The following is a 20148-nucleotide window of genomic DNA, read 5'->3' on the forward strand; positions in this document are numbered from 1 at the left end:
TTTCTTTACCTGTGAAATAGAGTTGTGTTGTGGCGAGACTTTGATGACATAATTTGTATTTGCCTGTTACCAGTTTAAGGACAACATTTATAGTACTTGTTAAGGTCTGCATTGTTACAATATAATAAATCAATTGACCCAGAACCGAGCTCTCTTTCCCTATATTTAAAAAATATAACCTTGAATTGTTCATGGGTCACAGCTCTTTCAGAGAAGGCAATGGCACCCCACTCCAGTACTCTTGCCTGGAAAATCCCATGGATGGAGGAGCCTGGTGGGTTGCAGTCCATGGGGTCGCAAAGAGTCAGACACGACTGAGCGACTTCACTTTCACTTTTCACTTTCCTGCATTGGAGAAGGAAATGGCAACCCACTCCAGTGTTCTTGCCTGGAGAATCCCAGGGACGGGGGAGCCTGGTGGGCTGCCGTCTATGGGGTCGCACAGGGTCAGACACGACTGAAGCAACTTAGCAGCAGAAGCAGCAGCAGCACAGCTCTTTACCTGTACCCTCCCACCCACAGGCAGACAAAAAGTGATATGACAGCTGATACTAACGTAAACCTAAAAGAAAGGTGCATTTTTAGTTACAGCTGTAGCTATAAAGATATCCATATAAATATATATGCATACATATAAAGATATATGTGTGTATATGTGTATACATATGTACAAACAATCAAATCCTAAAGCTATATTTTTAATGAACTTCTAAAATTGAAGTATTTTTGCCTGGGAAATTCTATGGGGTCACAAGGAGTTGGGCATGACTTAGCAACTAAACCACCACCAAACTTGAAGTAGAACAAATAGAGAAGTCCCTATATCATAACAATGCAGCTCAGTGAGTTATTACAAAATCTATATAACCCTAGATCAGGAAATAGAATGGATTATTAGAAGAATCCCCAAAGCTCCTCCCATGTCCCGCCCCTCTCCTTCCCTCTTCCCCCAAGGAACACTGTGACCTGACCGGCTTTGTAACCCTGTGGCTACCTTTTGCTTGTTTTGGAACTTCAGATGGAATTGTGAATGTATTCTTCTCTGTCTGAATAATTCCACTTAAGAGTTACACTTGTGAAACTCAAACATATTAATGTAAAAGACAAAAGAAAGTATGTCCTAATACTAGGTAAATATAAGTTAACTGGGACCATCCTGGTTTATATTGTCTTATAATTATCGATGGCATATTTTTTCACTCTTGAAAGTGTCCTAATTTGGATAACAAATTGGATGACCAGCCCTGCCTACCACCAAGGTAAAGAGTTGAAATCCTTCCTCGCACATACCCTATAGGCTCCCCCTTTGTCACTCGTCTTTCTTTAAAAGCCACTCGCTCAATGATGAAGATAATTGATTGAACCTGTTGCCCGTTGTGTTCACGGGGTGGGAGCGCGCATGCCACCCTGGGCCATTTCCCGGCTTAGAACTTGGTGAAGCTGCAGAGGGCTGAGCTCCATCGTTAACCTGAACTTCCTTTACCGAGACCATCTTCCTTCACGGGAGCTGTGAGAACAAGGTAAGAGAAAGGGGTACTTTCCTGAGGTGTGGAAGGAAGGGGTAAGGTGTCTTGATTCTTTTGGAGTTGGAAAGAAAAAAAGTAGCTCCCCTCGTGAGGTGCCTGAGTTGGTGTCCATTGGGGAGCAGTATTGCTAAAATTATCACTGATTTCTTTCTTGCCCCAATTCACAGTTTAACACTATGAAGCTATAACCTGAATGAAAAACAGCAGCCCATGAACCCACTTTTACAAGGGTTTTGTGTGTGTGTGTGTGTGTGTGTGTATTTTTCTTGCCTTTTATCTCTGAGTGACTGTTTGGATCAGTTATACTCACTTAGAACCAAGGCAATATGGCCAGGTTCATCTTAGAGAAACAACTTGCCAGGCTAGCTGCCTGCCTTTACCACCCATAGTGACCTGGTCACCCTGAAATAGCTTTAGTCACCATAAGAAATATGTTCTGGTTACCAGGACACGTTAAAGGCATTACCAACCCTGGGCCAGATGTGAAGCAAGACTCTCTTTTAAAAAATTATTTACTTGGCTGGGTCACGTAGGTCTTAGTTGTGGCATGATGCGTCATGCAGGTTTGTAGCACAGACTTCCTAGTTGTGGCTCGTGGGCTCAATGGTTGTGGTGCCCGGGCTTAGTTAGTTTCCCAAAAAGGGATCGAATCCCTGTGTCTTGCATTGCAAGGCAAATTATTCACCACTGGTCCATCAGGGAAGTCCCAGAACTACGGCTCTTATTATTCGCGCCCGGTGAAGTGTGTCTCTTGAGTATCTCATTTAGTGTTATCTTCTGCTCAGCTATTATGAGATCTTACAAATTGCATGGCCTTGTTGGGACAACCATCCTGAAGGAGAATAGAGTCAAGAAACCCCAGGATGCTTTCCTTCAGATGACAGAAGTTCTGCCTTATGTTTCTAGAGTGCTTTTAACTTCTCAAAGCTCATTCAAAAAGTTAATATTTTTATCCTTAAAGTAATAGCCCTGATCAGGATAGATATAACTTTCTTGTTGATTTCACAAGCACTCTGTATTGTATGAATTTAAGCCACCTGGTAAAACCCTGTAACATGCCATCCAATTATTACATTCAGCTGTCCCCCTCCCCAGCTGAATACTATGTAGCCATTAAAATGATGCTGTAAAGACAGAAATATAGATCAATGGAACAAAATAGAAAGCCCAGAGATAAATCCGCGTACCTATGGACACCTTATCTTTGATAAAGTAGGCAAAAATATACAATGGAGAAAAGACAATCTTTAACAAGTGGTGCTGGGAAAACTGGTCAACCACTTGTAAAAGAATGAAACTAGAACACTTTCTAACACCATACACAAAAATAAACTCAAAATGGATTAAAGATCTAAATGTAAGACCAGAAACCATAAAACTCCTAGAGGAAAACAGAGGCAAAACACTCTCTGACATAAATCACAGCAGGATCCTCTATGACCCACCTCTCAGAGTAATGGAAATAAAAGCAAAAATAAACATATGGGACCTAATTAAACTTAAAAGCTTTTGCACAACGAAGGAAACTATAAGCAATGTGAAAAGACAGGCTTCAGAATGGGAGAAAATAATAGCAAATGAAGCAACAGACAAACAACTAATCTCAAAAATATACAAGCAGCTCCTCCAGCTCAATTCCAGAAAAATAAACGACCCAATAAAAAATGGGCCAAAGAACTAAACAGACATTTCTCCAAAGGAGACATACAGATGGCTAACAAACACATGAAAAGATGCTCAACATCACTCATTATCAGAGAAAGGCAAATCAAAACCACAATGAGGTACCATCTCACACCGGTCAGAATGGCTGTGATCCAAAAGTCTACAAACAAACAAATGCTGGAGAGGGTGTGGAGAAAAGGGAACCCTCTTACACTGTTGGTGGGAATGCAAACTAGTACAGCCACTATGGAGAACAGTGTGGAGATTCCTTAAAAAACTGGAAAGAGAACTGCCTTATGACCCAGCAATCCCACTTCAGGGCATACACACTGAGGAAACCAGAATTGAAAGAGACACGTGTACCCCAGTGTTCATTGCAGCACTGTTTACAATAGCCAGGACATGGAAGCAACCTAGATGTCCATCAGCAGACGAATGGATAAGAAAGCTGTGGTACATATACACAATGGAGTATTACTCAGCCATTAAGAAGAATGCATTTAAATCAGTTTTAATGAGGTGGATGAAACTGGAGCCTATTGTACAGAGTGAAATAAGTCAGAAAGAAAAACACCAATACAGTATACTAATGCATATATATGGAATTTAGAAAGATGGTAATGATGACCCTAAATGTGAGACAGCAAAAGAGACACAGATGTAAAGAACAGTCTTTTGGACTCTGTGGGAGAAGGCGAGAGTGGGATGATTTGAGAGAATAGCATTGAAACATGTATATTATCATATCTGAAACAGATCGCCAGTCCAGGTTCGATGCATGAGACAGGATGCTCGGGGCTGGTGCACTGGAATGACCCTAAAGGATGGTGTAGGGAGGGAGGTGGGAGTGGGGTTCAGGATGGGGAATACGTGTACACCTGTGGTGGATTCATGTCTATGGCAAAACCAGTACAATATTGTAAAGTAATTAGCCTCCAATTAAATTATTTTTTTTTAAATGGCACTGTAGAAATTCTAGAATTTCTGATATGTAGAATACTTTTTACAGGGACAAATGTTCACGGTATTTTATTGGAAAAATTAGGTGATGAACAGTATGTTCAGTGTGAGGCCATGTGGGAAAATATATTTAAGACTGGACAAATCGTTTTCTGTTTAACATTTTTGAATTAAGGATACATTTTACAATGTATGTGTCCCACTCTTACAGGGTTCTTATTAAAAGAAGGGTAAATTTTATATTTGATAGCATTGGGGATCAATTATGATCTCTCCCCTTCTCTAATCCATATCCATATAAATAATTGAGCAAGGATATCTACCAAGATGTTACCAGTGATTTTCTCTGGGAAAAGACTGTGGGTGACTTAATTTTCCTTTTTCTTTCTTTTGTGTTTTCCAAATCTTCTGAGTGAATATTTATTCATTTCAGCAATGACTTTTGTTGAACTATTGATAATGTTGTGTTAGTTTCATGTATATAGCACATTCAGTTACGCATATTTAATATATATATTCTTTTTAAAATTATTTTCCCTTTTAGTTGATAACAAAATATTGCGTATAGTTCCCTGTGCTATATAGTAGGTAATTGTTGGTTATCTATTTTGTATATAGCAGATATACTCCTAGTTTATCCGTCCCCCAGCCCTTTCCACTTTGCTAACCAGAAGTTTGTTTTTAAAGAGTCTGCAGATGCTTACGGCTCCAAGATCCCTTAATCCAGGGTAGTAGTCCCTAACACGGAGAAGGCAATGGCACCCCACTCCAGTACTCTTGCCTGGAAAATCCCATGGATGGAGGAGCCTGGTAGGCTGCAGTCCATGGGGTTATGAAAAGTCAGACACGACTGAGCGACTTCACTTTCACTTTTCACTTTCATGCATTGGAGAAGGAAATGGCAACCCGCTCCAGTGTTCTTGCTTGGAGAATCTCAGGGACGGTGGAGCCTGATGGGCTGCCGTCTATGGGGTCACACAGAGTCGGACATGACTGAAGCGACTTAGCAGCAGCAGCAGCCCCTAACAGAAAGATGAGATTCTTTCCCCGTTATTATTATGAAGTAGCAGATAGAGAAGCAAAACGTCTACAAATATGTCCTGCAGAAATGATGAAACGTATTTAGAGAGAGGTTGCTTTGGGGGAAAGGGGATAGAAATCAGTGTAAATCTTGTGTTTTAAGAGTGCTTTCTTGGTCATAGATATTTCTGTACAATGTAAGAATATCATATGGGAATGACATTATAAGACACTAATACCTTCAGAGTTATTTTTGTGGTTGATTCATTCACAAATGCCTTCCTCATAGACCAGAGAGAATTTCCAAGAATGGTAAATCTTATATTTGATAGCATTTTGGGATCAATTATGATCTCTCCCCCTCTCTCAAATCTGTATCCATATGAATAATTGAGCAAGAATATCGACCAAGATGTTAACGGTGATTATCTCTGGGGTAGAACTGTGGGTGACTTAATTTTCCATTTTAGTGGTCAGTGAGTTTTCCACATCTGTTTCCATTTTATAGGTGAAGAGGGGCAATGAATAGCACTGCTGAAGTGGTATGATCAGTAAATACCAGTGGACTTTAGATTTTCTGATTTGATTTTCACTCCCCAAATACTGAAGGTGCAGAGGAGGCTTGCATACACCTGTTGCATCTGATATGTGAAAAGGTATTCACCAGGTGCTGGGTATTAACTGTCATACTTGTGCCGATTCCCTATCTACCTTGGATAAATATCTTTTATTCATTGTCTTAACCCAGACCTCTACTTGAGAACCTGATATATGGAAATACAGACAGTTAGGCTAGTGTTGTTTTTGTTAATACTAGGTTGAACTTAACATATTAAGCAGCTTTGCTAGACTTAGGCCACCGGCTCTGGAGATGATCCATTCAGCATAAATCCTGCACAGACTAAGAGCATGTCTCTCAGGACTTGTCCAAAGCATAAGGTGCCCAAGGACTACTACTCAAGGACTCAGAAGACTTGCTGCTGTGGGATATCAAGTTTGTGTTTTTAGACTTGGTGCTATTTGTTGTTATGAAATCCTATGCCCAGTAGGGCCGAGACTAATGAGGCTGACCATGGTGTCAGCTGCAGAGATGTTAATGGCCAGTGAGTTTCCTACAGATGGTCAGTGGGCAGTGCCAGCCCCTTGGGCTCAGCCATGACCCTATTGTGTGTGACTACATCTACCATCACATGAATAGAGACAGGGTTATTTAAATGAGCAATTATTGGCATTTCACTCTGGTACTTTGTGTCTTTTTTATGGGACGGCAAAGACATGAATGAATGGCTGGGACAGCTGATTGGGACATCAAGAATTGTAAAGACTTCGCTTCTGAACCAGGACTCTATAAAGAGGTTTGAAATCCAGTAACTGATGAAAGATCCCATTAGCCAGCTAACTATATTGGTATTTGCTTTTTAACCATGTATGGCAGCAAATTAAACCTGTGAGAATGCTTTTTCTTTTTAAAAAATTCTGAACCAATATCTTTATAAGATACTTGGGTTTGTGAAGATAAGCAAATATAAACTCTAAGATATGTACTTATAGCCATAAATCTAATACTGAAGACTATGCTGAGAAATGCTGAGATTCGTCTTGATTTTTACTGTTAGTGGGTATTAGATGCTTTTAGTAATCAAAGAGGAAATACTTTATATGTCAATGGTGAGTGACTGAACTGGACAATATATGCCTGATATATTTTAAATATAAACATTCTTAGTACATAAATATATATATATATACATACACAAGAAATGAAGATGTCTTTCAATATTAATAGGTTTGATGAAGTCTCTGAATATTCTTCCAGGTCAAATTTCACTATAGAATAATAATTCTGTAAGAAAACTTTTAGTAAACATGTATGATACATTGATATAAATATAATTTTAGAAAACATAAAATGAATCATTTTTCTTTTTTCATTGAAGTAAATAACCATGATATTGTCTCCCATCAGCTTCTTGGCCAATAATTATATTCAAGTATTTCTGTGTATGCTTGATATCCAATGCTGAACTTAAACAGTTAAAAGGAATCTGTTCATAATCAAGTCTATTGTTTTCTCCAGTTTCTTCAAAACATCATCACTCTTAGTTGGATTTGGCTGAGTTCTTTAAATAAATCCTGGATGGTTTCCAAATTAAAGCCAGAAGAGAGATTCTTAGCCAGCCATAGTTTTAGATGAGTTGTAAAAAAATAAATGGCATTGCCAAAAAGCATATGGAATATCTTGTCAACCTAGAGATAAACAGTTGTTTTGCATGGATATTTCTCACTTGTAATAGCAGGCCACATGTTCCTGTTCTGTCAGAAGTGTTTTGCCTCTCCCTTTCAAGGGTGATGTGGTAGTAAAAAAACAGTTAGCTTGCATCTGGGATGGTGCCTTTTATTAGAAGAAATGATGACAGTATATAAAATCAAAATATTGCTTGTGCTGTTGTTTTTTAGCTTATACTGGTGACTATAAATGACAGACATATTGGTGATCTTTAAAGGGAAGAAATTCTTTTATTGAACTTTTATGTGTCTGTTTCAAGGCATCTGGTTCCATCACTTCATGGCAAATAGATGGGGAAACAGTGTCAGACTTTATTTTTTTTGGGCTCCAAAATCACTGCAGATGGTGATTGCAGCCATAAAATTAGAAGACGCTTACTCCTTGGAAGGAAAATTATGACCAACCTAGATAGCATATTCAAAAGCAGAGCCATTACTTTGCCAACAAAGGTCTGTCTAGTCAAGGCTATGGTTTTTCCAGGGGTCATGTATGGATGTGAGAGTTGGACTGTGAAGAAAGCTGAACGCCAAAGAATTGATGCTTTTGAACTGTGGTGTTGGAGAAGACTCTTGAGAGTCCCGTGGACTGCAAGGAGATCCAACCAGTCCATTCTAAAGGAGATCAGTCCTGGGTGTTCTTTGGAAGGAATGATGCTAAAGCTGAAACTCCAATACTTTGGCCACCTCATGCTAGGTGTTGACTCATTGGAAAAGACTCTGATGCTGGGAGGGATTGGGGGCAGGAGGAGAAGGGGACGACAGAGGATGAGATGGCTGGATGGCATCACCGACTCGATGGACATGAGTTTGGGTGAACTCCGGGAGTTGGTGATGGACAGGGAGGCCTGGCATGCTGCAGTTCATGGGGTCGCAAAGAGTCGGACACGACTGAGCAACTGAACTGAACTGACTATGTGTCTGTTTGCTCATTTAATCCTCAAAATGATTCTAAATAGTAAACAATCATCCCTTCTTAACCAATTTAAAAATTGGGCTTCAGAGCTGCTAACTAATTTGGCCAAGGTCACGTAGATGGGGGTGGCTGTGATCTGAATCGAAGTTTATGTGATACCAAAGCTCAAATTTGTTGGGCTAGACCATCCTCATTAGCCTGCTGGTTCATCCACACACAGTGACTCTCATTGAAATGGATAATTCAATCAGCACAATGACTTAGCACAATAAACATAATACAAAATAGGGACCACTTTTAAATGAAGAATATCTGCTTACTACTGTTGTTACCTTCAACTGTCAAATTTGGAAAATACTAAGCTTGAGTCATTGTGAAAAGCATATAAACCAAGCAAATTATTTAAAAACCAAAAAACGTTACTGGTATAGCAAAGTCTTAACGCAAATGGAAAATAGTTGAGTTCATAATACATTCATAATAAAAGTACAAATAGGACTGACACCAGATTTTTGAAAGCTGTAGACTAGTTTTTGTTTTTTTCTTTCTAGACAGTTATAGATTAGTTGCCAAGTCATATCTGACTCTTTTGTGACCCCATGGATCCTACGTAGCCCGCCAGACTCCTCTGTCCACGGGATTTCCCAGGCAAGAATACTGGAGTGAGTTGCCATTTCCTTCTATTCTTTCTAGACAGACTATGTACTTTTAACCTATACACATAATCTTTGCTTAAAGTCCTCCCCCACCCTCCACACCCATTATCAGATATCAAGTGTCCTAGAGGCCATCTCTTGGGGAAACTTGGAAGCAGAATTAAAATAGCATGAGTCAAATGGTCCAAATTTAAGTCCTAGTTGTGGCACTGACTAGTTTGGTGACCTTGGACACATGGAAAACCTTGGTTGTCACATTTGGAAAGTAGAACCCTAGTACTTCCTAGGTTGCTGTGAAAGCTCCAGCGAAATAATGTTTATGGAAATACTGTAAATACATAGAGTTCTCTGAGTCAAGAATGATGATATTTTCTATCAAACATAAAAAGAAAGCTTCAATCTTCTTGGGTGGGTATTTTTAGTGTGAGCTGTGGATTAGTGATCTGAGCGAGCAGCCATGGCTGGTTTTCATTTTCTACAGCCATAGTCCTGGTGCCAGGGACAGGCTGTAAACAACACTCTTGACACATTAGGTTAAGTATGTGAGTTGGAGTTTAACTGGGTAAGATGTGCTCTTTAAACTGTCTTCTGTCCACTCTCTAGGGATATTCCCAGGGACTTTTCACTGAGTTATTTGGCCAAGATTCGAGGCCAAAAGACAAGATTCTGGGACCATGGGAGGTTTATCTTGCCTTCCATAGTGAAAAGAAATATGGTTGAACAAATCTGGAGAACCATGAAATCTCTCTCTGGTGTGCTGACATAGTCTTTTAGCCCATACATATTATGTGTTCAATAAATAGTTTCTCCAGTAGAAAACAGCGGTCAACTCTGGATAGATCCTTCTCTGATACAAGCAGGTAATGCCTGTAGGTAGTAATGATGTGTATTAAAGATATTTCAAGTACAAAAATCCAACTCAAATGAGCTTGCAAAAATGCGAAAGTTATTTGCTAATGTAATTGGATAGTGACGGTGTTGGCTTCAGACCCAGCTGAACTGAGGATTTAGGTGATGTCATCAGGATTCTACTCTGTGTCTCCTGGGCTCTGCTTTATTTTCAAGCAAGTTCTGTCTATGGGGACAAAGAGGCCCACAGTGGCTTCAGGTTCTTAGCATCCTCACCACTGTAGATCCTGGAGAAGAGAGTATGTTCCTTTCTTCTCTGCCATCTCTATTCTAAAAAGGACTTTCAATGGCCATGCTTAGGTCATGTGCCTACACTTGAACTAAGCAGTGTACCTCGAAGGATGTGTTGCTCTGGTCATCAGCCTGAGTTGCCTGCTCATCCCAGTGGCTAGGAAGGGTATTCAGTTGTAGTCAGGGGTTAGGATGGGAAGAGCATTGCGGTGTGTGCTTCAGGGGCATGCGTGGACACAGCAGTGTGCCTGAATGTGCCTTTGTGTGCTCAGTCGTGTCCGACTCTTTGCAACCCCATGGACTGCAGCCTGCCAGGCTTCTCTGTCCATGGAATTTTCCAGGCAGGAATACTGGAATGGGTTGCCGTTTCCTTCTCCAGGGGATCTTCCTGACCTAGGGATTGAACCCATATCTCTTGTGTCTCCTGTATTGGCAGGCTGATTCTTACCACTGCGCCACATGGGAAGCCCAGCAATGTGAATGGATGCCAAAGAAATGCTTTCTTCCCTTACGATCTTCTCTGATTAGAGAGGTGATTAGGGAGGAGGGAGTCTCAAGCAGTAGATAACTGATGACAGATAACTAACGCCCTTTGGCCAGATGGCTGGACCTCTGAGTATTTTAGTGCCCCTCGCAGGAATCCTCCAATGGTTTTCCCCTCACCTACGGCCTCACCCTACCTCCATAAAACATCTATCTGTGATCTGTTCCCATCAATCTCTGACAGTAAAAGGGTTGACCAAATGAGATTTAATTGCCTCTCAAGAACACTTACCCTGGAGCTTTTCATTTTAAGGATAAGCTTTTAAGAGTCAAGGAGTCAAACAGTGGACAGAGGGTCTCTAAATGGGGGTCAGACAGCACTGCCCTTCAAATGCTCAAGTACATGCTATGCAGGCAGGCCCCCAGTCTGCTGTGGGCTGCAGTTTCTGGCCCTGTGTTCTGAAGAATCAGTTTGGACGTGGCTGAAATTTAGCCAGCTGATGAGGACCCTCCTGCTGAAGAGAGGAGAAAGGTGTCAGGCCAGACTATGGATTCCTTCCACAGATGTTTACTGAATTCCTGATACCTGCCAGGTTTGAGTCTGGGTTTTAAGGATATATCAAGGAACAAAAGCAAAGCTCCTGCCCTCATGGAGTGTTCATTCTGGAACAGAGAGAACAACAATAAATAAAAAAGCAAATAAATATGTATGTCAGCAGAGAAGTGAAACGGAGCAGTGGGAGTAGGCTGTGTATGGTGGAGGGGAGGAGCCTCACTGGACAAAGGCCTGATGGCCGAATGACAGTGAGCCTTAGGGGGACCTGTGGAGAGAGTTCCAGGAAGAAGGGACAGCAGGTACCTGTGCCTGAAACAGGCCTTGCTTGACATGACAGAGGAGCAGCAGGTGAGGTAGCTGGAGCCAGAGGGCTGGGGGCTTCAGAGGCCACTGTGAGGACATTGACTTGTGCTGTGAGAGAGATGGGAAGGTTCTGGAGAGGTGACATGCCCCTGTAACCCAGCAAAGACCTGAGAGCTGGGTAACTCATTTTGTGTCATTGGATGGAGTAGGATGGTGTTCATGTAACTTCATACCAGCCAAGTGGAACCCTTGCTCCTTGGCAGTGGGAGAGAGTGAGTAAAGAGAAAATGGTGGTGTCTGCAGAAAACCAGAGTGTATAAAGAAAGGCATTTACTCCTAATAAGGCTTCTGGCTTCCAGATTAACCGTGAGTTGTATAGTTACCATCTGAGTGGTTCCTGCAGCACGTGTATTCTTACCTTCCCTTTTTCCCTCGCTCGAGAGTCAAATCTAGTAGGGTTCTCCTATACACCATTGCTTGGGAGTAAGGGTCCCAGATTTAGAAAAGAAAAAGAGCACCCTACTAAACCTGAATTTCAGATAAACAAGTAACTTTCCTATATGTCCTAAATGCTATATGCCATCTAGTATTTTTATCTGGCAGCCCTCCTGGGCAGAACATCAGTATTTTTAGTCTGAACCTCAACTGCTGCCCTCGTTGAATGGAAAAATGAATCTTTAAGATTTATAGCCATTTACTTAAAGTGATTGATACCTGGAAAATATTCTTCACAAATTTGACAGAAATATACGCTTGTGCATATGTATCTAGATGAGAGTTTAAAAAACCCTTAAATATTTATTTTCCATAATGCAGCAGGGGGTCCACTTTTAAAATGCTAACCTGTGGCCTTTCTGTCTGCAAGTACAGACAGGAGAATTTCCAGTTATTCAGTTGGTTTGGCCAAAATCCTAGGTGACTCCATTCTCCTTAGAAATACAGGACACGGTCCAGGGCCTTCCTCTCTGTGTGCAGCTCTCGCCTCTCTGGTCCTCTGTTCTTAACTAGCTGTCGCAGTCTTTCCAGATTCTCAGCTTCATCTCTTTCACTCAGGCTCCCCCTGGGGGGCCCCTCCCCAGGCCATAGCTTGGAACCCCCAGAGGCAGAAAGCAGGGCCGGCTGTAGGGCTTACCATGCTGCTTTGCCTGATCGCCACTGTCTTCAAAACTGTTGTTTCATATGGATTATCTTGTCCTAGATTTCTTCTTCTTTTTTTTGTTGGCATTTTAAGTGGGAGGGTAAATCTGGTCCTTTTGTCTCATCTTGGCTAGAAGTGGGTATACAAGAGACAGTATCTTAGGAGTTTCTCACTCCTGGAGTTCTAGCTATGCTTGCAAAATAGCTAAGTTAAAACCCACCTCTTAGAGGGAATCAATTTATAGTCTAAAAAGTTACAAGGGAATCAGGCAGTGCTTATTCCCATTGCCTTTTTCCTTTGGACCTGGAATGGAGGAGCATTTCAACCCAAGAGACTCTGAAAAGTACCAGGGTCTGGTGGTCCTAGGATTCAAATCATGTTTATAGCTTGAAGCCGTGCAAAGCAGGGATAAATCCCAGAGAATGTAGAAGTCAAGTTCAAATAGATTCTGTTTCCTTTCTTTCATTGTTCGGTTTTGAACTTGGGAAAATTGTGCATCTTCACTGCATAAACAGGACCTGGGGCTCTGCGTATAGTAGTAAATGAGAGTGAGAGGAACTATGTAACTGGCCCATAAAATGCAGCTGCTTGGGGGAGACATGTCACAGCACCGATAAAGCAGATATTTGGGCCCAAGCTGTTAGCCCATCAGACTCAGGGGCACTGTTGCTCCTTATGTATTTTTAAATAGCTGAACATGACACTTTACTTCTTCAGAGCACTTGACAAGCCCAAGGCTCCCTAAATTGGAATCATCTGAGAAGAACTGAACAGGCAGGTAGCCGCTACAGTGGAAATTAATTATTCACCACATGTCAAGATGTTGGGAATGATTTGTTACAAGTTTAGACAAACTTTTTGTCACTCAAGTTCATCCTCATTATTCAAACACAGGACCAGCCATCCATAATGGATTCAAGAAGAAAAGCTTGTCAGGCGAAGAAAGTTGACTGCTCAGAGGCACTGAGCAGTCTGTGTGCTTCATTGCCTTATTTTCATCTAATTGTCAGAGAGACTTGGAATTGAGTTGTAAACATCTCTTGGAGATGTTGTTCTCCAATGTAAATTGTTTCATCTCCAGAGTGATGGGAAGGGTAGGAGCCTTCAGACAGCATAGCAGTGGGTAGAGAGTCCAACTGGGTACGCTTGCCACATCCATCCCTGGCTTAGAAGCTCACTGCTGGTACCCTGCTTCTTAGGCCCCTCTGCATGGATTTCTCTTGCTCTGACTATTTAAAAGTTGCTTCCCCACTTCTGAAATTGTCTTGCTGAACCCCTGGGAAAAGTTATGAGATATCTAGATTCAGTGTAAACAATAGATCGTTGTCTCTACACAACGCTCAGCCATCACCTTGACATCTTTGAGGTATTAAGTGACACAGGTAAGTGTGCTTCCTGCCTTGAGAAGTATGGGGCAGACATTTGTCATCAAAGCAAACAAATCCTGGCACATGCTATTCAAATGCACATCATAGGAGGAGTTTGTGTGGCCACATATAGACATGAGAAGGAATAAGGTATAAGACTGGGTAGGTAGGATACTTGTGGGGTGATTAGGCAGCATCACCTGTTCCTTGGTCATGTTCTGTTTTTAAAAAACTATTTTTTTAAAATTTACAGATTGAATGAAGCTGCCAAAATCTGAATCACAGAACTTACCACAGCATCAAATTTACCTTGAGTTAATTTCCCTGACTGCTCATATACAATAGATCATGAGGGCTACAGAAGTTTCTCACTTTCTGGGAGGTTTCTGTGCAGGTCTCTGTCCTTTATTAATGGCTATCCTATCATTAATGGCTTCTCATGGACCTCGCTGGTGGCCATCACCTTGGCAGTAAGCCCCAAGACATAGGGAGAAAACTATCAGACCTCTTGCAAATGTCTGGTCTGTCTCTCCTGTCTTGTGGAGGTTTTCAGTAGTCATCAGCTCCATGAAGATGTTTTCGGGCCAAATTAACCTCCAACAAAGAATTTGTCACAGTTGTCCGCCAAGGGGTCTCCTGTTACCGTGAATGTAGTATCAAATGTATGTTTCTTGTGTGTCAGTTACACCTGTTGATGCCACTCACTAGGCTCCTTAGTGAAGAGTTTCTAAGTTATTGAGGATATTTACTTAGGAAAATAGATATAAATACAGCCACTGAAATGAACTAGACATCCCCCTCTTGGACACAGTTTTGGGCTCACAGAGTAGCCAGTAGTTTCTGGCAAAAGAATGCATCTAATGACCCCTTTGGCCCCCAGTTGGGAAGGGCAGCTGGCACTGGTCCCTGACTTGCTGCTGACCTCTTCCATGTGCCAGAGGTATGTTCCCAAGCTGGATCTGGGTTTGGATGCCACTCCACCCCGAGGGGCAAGCTGACAGTGGAAACTCCAACGCTTGTTAAGCCCTTAGGAGAATCAGCAGCTGGTAGTGTGTGCGTTTCCATCAAGTAAGTTGACTGTCACCATTAGGATCACTTTGCAGCCATCCCTACCAACAGACCATGTGTATTGGCAGAGGTCTCCTGCCCTCTGGGGAAAGAAGAGGAAAGCCCTATGGCTTCCCCTCAGGGCCTAGCCTTTGCCACCAAGGCTCAAGAGGACGGGACTCAGGCCTTTTCCTGCCCCACTGGGGATGGACGGGGTTTGGTTGTAGCTCCGAAGCTGAGCAGAGTGGCTAAATTGAGCTCCTGCTCTGCTGGTGCATTTTCAGAACTGTCCTCCGGTTTGTCTGTTTCACACCCTCCCACTTCGGCAGCTTCCTGTTTGCAAACAGATTGGCTTGTTAAATGGAGAAAACCAAGTTTGTATGCATTTGTGTCAGGGGAAGGAGGAGGAAAGCCAGTCTTCCTGGAGGAAGGCGGCTGGGGTTGAGTCTTGATAGGAAAAAATATTCTGTTCAAGAAAATAAGGTTCCATAGGATGGTCTCTTATCTTTTCTGTTGTTTTCTTTTTGAGGATGGGAATGGAGTGCCCATCTCTGAGCCTGAAAGCAAATATACCATCTTGATAGTCATGATTTTTTAATACCAAGGTTTTTTCATGTATAAAATGACTACTTCTGGAGAAGAAAAATGAGGTGTTCTTGCAACCTCTTGAATTCTGGCATTTGTGCTTCTAGAAGGGGCCTGGCTCTGCTTTTTAATAAAGGAAAGTAACTAGTATTTTCAACGAAACATGGTAAAAACACACTTGTATTGTCAAAACACTTTTTTTTTTTTTTTTTTTCTGATTTAGAGGATTCTCAAAAGATTTATGTCTTGGGTAAGAATTCATCCTACTTTAGCAAACTTCTGAAAACATGAACATTAGAGATTCTATAACAAGTGTGATTTCCAGAAGACTTAAAATAACTCTGAATCTTCTTTTAAAAGCAGTCATTACAGTGCAGTATGTTAAGTGCTATGACAGAAAAATGTCCCAGTGCCATAGGGGCCCTGAGGACAGCAAGACAAGGGAGTGATCACTGCCAGCTAGGGAGTGGGGAGCTTCAGAGAGGAGTTGACACTTGAACTAGACTTTAAAGGAAAATTAGAAATAGATGGAGAAAAAAGAACAGACTCTAGCCAGAAAGAAAAGCATAAATGAAGACAGCAGGATATGAAAGGCCTGGACAAAGTGGGTTGTAACAAGAGTTCAATTTGGCCAGAAAAGGAATCATGCAGAGGAAAGTGATGCAGAGAAGGCAATGGCAACCCACTCCAGTGTTCTTGCCTGGAGAATCCTAGGGACGGAGGAGCTGGTGGGCTGCTGTCTATGGGGTAGCACAGAGTCGGACACGACTAGAGCGACTTAGCAGCAGAGGAAAGAGATGCAGGGCTGATAGCTGGGGAAACTGGACTTTAGCCTATAGAAAACATCCTATAGAATAAGCTACCCTGTAAGGGATGTGTAACTGAAAGTTTTTGAATAGGAAATGACTTCAGGTTTGTATTTTAAGACAACTAGGTCTGGAGGTAGTGTAATTGAATAACTAGGAAAGGCAAAGATAGAAGCCCCGCCAAGACCAAGCATAAACTTGTTGTCCAGAGACATGAGGGCCTTGACTTCAGACACTGGGAACAAGAATGAGACAAGGTGACGCATTCATAAGATATTTAGATGGTGTAGAGAACAGGATCTGTAAAGTTGAGTTGCTTCAGGGAGTCAAGGCAGTCTGCTGGCTGGAGGGCAGAAGCCAAAATATAGTTCTGAGTTTTAATGGAATGAATGGAGGTAAAGAACAGGCAGCTGTGAGGACAGATGACTATTTCCAGAAGCTTGAAAGTGTAGGAAAAGCAGAAAGTGATCAGACTTTGGTGGGAGGGCATGGGGGCAGTACACAGCCATCCTGCTCTGTGTTTCAAGATGAGGGAAGTTTAAGCTCTTGGTGGCAGTGAGTCGGGGATAGGACCAAGTAGAAAGAGAACAAGTAGAATTATAAGAGCAAGGGGATAGTCAGTGGGCAAAAGTTTCTGAGGAGACGTGGGCAGGGGCTGGGAATCAAGAACTAAGTAAAGGAGAGAAGTCAAATTTGAAAAAGCCACCATGACGAATTGAGGTTCCTGAAACCCTCAATTCTCTCAGTAACAGTGGCATCGTAGACTTGAAATTCTTCAACTTGCAACAAGCATCTTAGAGGTATCTGTCCTGTTTATGCCTGCTGTTGACCTCTCTAGAAGGGGTGGGGAGTCCTTTTCAAGTCAGGAGGTTGGGACAGGCTATTGGAGGTGGCCTATGCCAGGAAGCAATCAGTCTGATGTTGGACTCTAATCACAAACATTGAGTTTCTGCTCTCTTCACCTTTTTGTTCCCTTTTTAAAAATCTATATGCTTTTCTTTGGACTTCAGTTTGAAAAGACATAAGGAAATAGTGTCTTGTAAAGTGTTCTTTGACACTTAATGGTGATAGTACCTTTGCCTGATAATTTGACCAAATAAAGTACGTTTTGTGTGCTTCATTTTCTTTATCTCAGTAACTTGGGCATTAGGTTTGATTACTGCTAAGAATCCTGTTTGTAGCTCTAAAATTCTGTGGTGGTGGCTCTAAGTTGAATTGGTGCCCATTTATAAGACATGAAACAGAAGGAAAAAGTGATACAGCGTGTGCTCATCAGTGAGGGAGCCAGTGTCGATGGGCCACATATGTCTAAAGTCCCCGTGTCGCCTTTCCAGGCATCTGCGGAGCAAGGACATTCTGCCTGAGTAAGCAGCGTATGCTTCAGCTCAGAATATATGCCAAGCACACTTGAGAACTTTCATATTTTGCAGCTGAAGTACAACACAGCTGGCCTCCTAAATGATGTAAAGTCTTCCTCTCCACCAGCAGAATTAAAACTAAGAGACTGTTATGGTGCCTCTAAGAGAGCAGAGATGCAACCTATAATTATGAATTTATCAGACAATAGGTGACTTCCCGCAAGCAATCCTTAACGTGTTACCCTAATCACACTTTTTCCTTTGGAGAATCCAGCCTTGTTTTCACAAAATTGAGTTGTGTGGAAGGAAAAGAAGATGGAATAGGGGAAATGGATGTGTTGCTCATCCATCAAGGGTACAAAAAGAAAATTGATGGGTTTTCTCCTTAAGGGGAAGGGGGCGACAGAGGATGACTTGGTTAGACGGCATCATCGACTCAATGGACATGAATTTGAGCAAACTCCGGGAAACAGTGGAGGACAGAGGAGCCTGACGCGCTACAGTCCATGGGGGTCACAAAGAGTCAGACTTGACTTAGCAGCAAACAACATCCTTACCTGCCTCTGAGCAAACTGAAAGATAGAGGAATCAGAGTGTCAGGGAGATGGGTGTTCAGTAGGTGGCCTGGGTGTCTCAAGCCTAGGGTCCTCTGTATGTCTCTCCACAGAGCTTAATCCAGGCCTGTGTGTCATGTTACTTGTGTTGGTATTTAAGTTTAGCCACTATTTGGTGAAATTCGTTGCCTTTCTTGCTATGAGAGAACCGGAAGGCTTGTGCCATGTAAGGGAAGGAGAAAGGGAGAAGTGTGCACAGAGGAGACTGCAGAGGAGCATCAGGAGCGGTCACAAAAGGACAAATAGTGTATGATGCCTGCCACTTACGTGAAATGGCCAGGATAGGAAAATCCATAGAGACAGAAGACAGCCAAGTGATTGCCAGGGCTGGGGAGAAGGTTAAATGAGGAGTGACTACCAGTGGGTACAGCATTTCTTTTTGAGGTAATGAAAATGTTTGAACATTAGGTGCTAGTGAAAGCTGTGAATTATATCTTAATAAAACTGTCCTGTATAAAGGCAGCTTCAGTAAACCAAGCACCTTAATTGCGGAAGAGGTAGGGCTAGTGCAGGGTTAGGGGGGCAGAGGAATATTGTAAATTGGTGCCAACTTTCACCTACTTTTCTCCAAATCCTTCAGTAATCAGGCTGAGCCCAGCCAAGTCAGGGAATTGCATGTGCCTAGAAGTTTATGCTTACAATTCAATACATCAAAAACAAGAGACCAACGTGAGAGGGACAGCTCATTTCAAAATCACAAGGCTGAAAAACGTTTTCCTTGGTGTGATAAGCACAAAGCAGCCACAGTGTAAAAGGACTTGGAGGCATCCAAGGCTTTGAATTACCATCATTTTTCACATCACTCCTGACAGTGTTTTCTTTTTTCTTTTTATTTAACCCCAGAATAAACAGAAGCTATTCTTGCAAGAATGGCAATTTAAAAACTTTTGACTTGAGTATGTTTTCCATTATTACTTCTGTGGGCTTACCCTCAGCCTTCCATCTGCTTGGGATCCTGCTGAGTTGCTGTTGCTTTAATTCTCCAGAGATACCCAGGGAGTTAAAATGGACAAGTTAAAATGAAAAGGATGTGAGGAAATCCAACCCAGCCACTAGTCAGAGCAGGCACATGGGCAGCAGATCTGGGAGGGCCAGGTTCACGAATCAGTCTTAGGAATTAGTCAAATTCCAGTTTCTAGCTCTTAGGTTTGTAACGATCAGTTCTTAGTAGAACAGTTTGGGGGGACCAACTTCTCAAATATAAAGGATGTGTACACATGCATTAAAACTGGAAATTCAGAGGCTCAGAGGAGTGACTGACAATCCCAGCTCCACATGTGGGATGCAGTCAGGAAGCCAGAGTTGAAACCTAGGGCTTCCACCCTCTTCTGCTCATCATCTCTTCTTCCTGCAGCATCAGCTGCCATATGGGTCCATCTGAGTGAAGACTTATGAACTGGATGTGCTAAAGGGCATATGTGAACCTTCTCTGGGCTTGGACACTCAAGACTAAGCCAAGCCACATCCTTTTGAATTGAGCCTGTTGAAAGCCTCTATGAGGTTCTGATGAAATGTGGCATGACCTTCAGGTAAACTTCTCAGCTAGGCCTTTGGGACTCAATCACACAGCATCCAGCATGTTTCTTTTGGAATTCCCCCTAAGACCAGCATGACGCCTGACATGGTGTCAGATGGGGGCTCCAGGAGAGAAGACTCAGACACACAGGTCATTTATTTCCAAGTGGTGGTCGGGGGCCCAGGATGCCTTGGAGGGGACACTGGCTC

The 20148-nt window shown here is 42.2% G+C and overlaps 1 protein-coding gene across 1 annotated transcript in view; it reads left to right on the forward strand.

Annotated features, from left to right (window-relative positions):
• Positions 1–1266: 1266 nt before the first annotated feature.
• The window catches only part of RYR3 (ryanodine receptor 3), a 470522-nt gene continuing 451640 nt past the window's right edge, over positions 1267–20148 (forward strand). Inside the window, exons 1-2 of the mRNA XM_044925248.2 lie at positions 1267–1520; positions 6445–6526. Of these exons, the coding sequence (XP_044781183.2) occupies positions 6455–6526 (72 nt within the window). The 5' untranslated portion in view covers positions 1267–1520; positions 6445–6454. The remainder of the gene's footprint in view (positions 1521–6444; positions 6527–20148) is intronic.

Source organism: Bubalus bubalis, chromosome 11 (genome assembly GCF_019923935.1).
Source record: "Bubalus bubalis isolate 160015118507 breed Murrah chromosome 11, NDDB_SH_1, whole genome shotgun sequence".
NCBI lineage: Eukaryota > Metazoa > Chordata > Mammalia > Artiodactyla > Bovidae > Bubalus > Bubalus bubalis.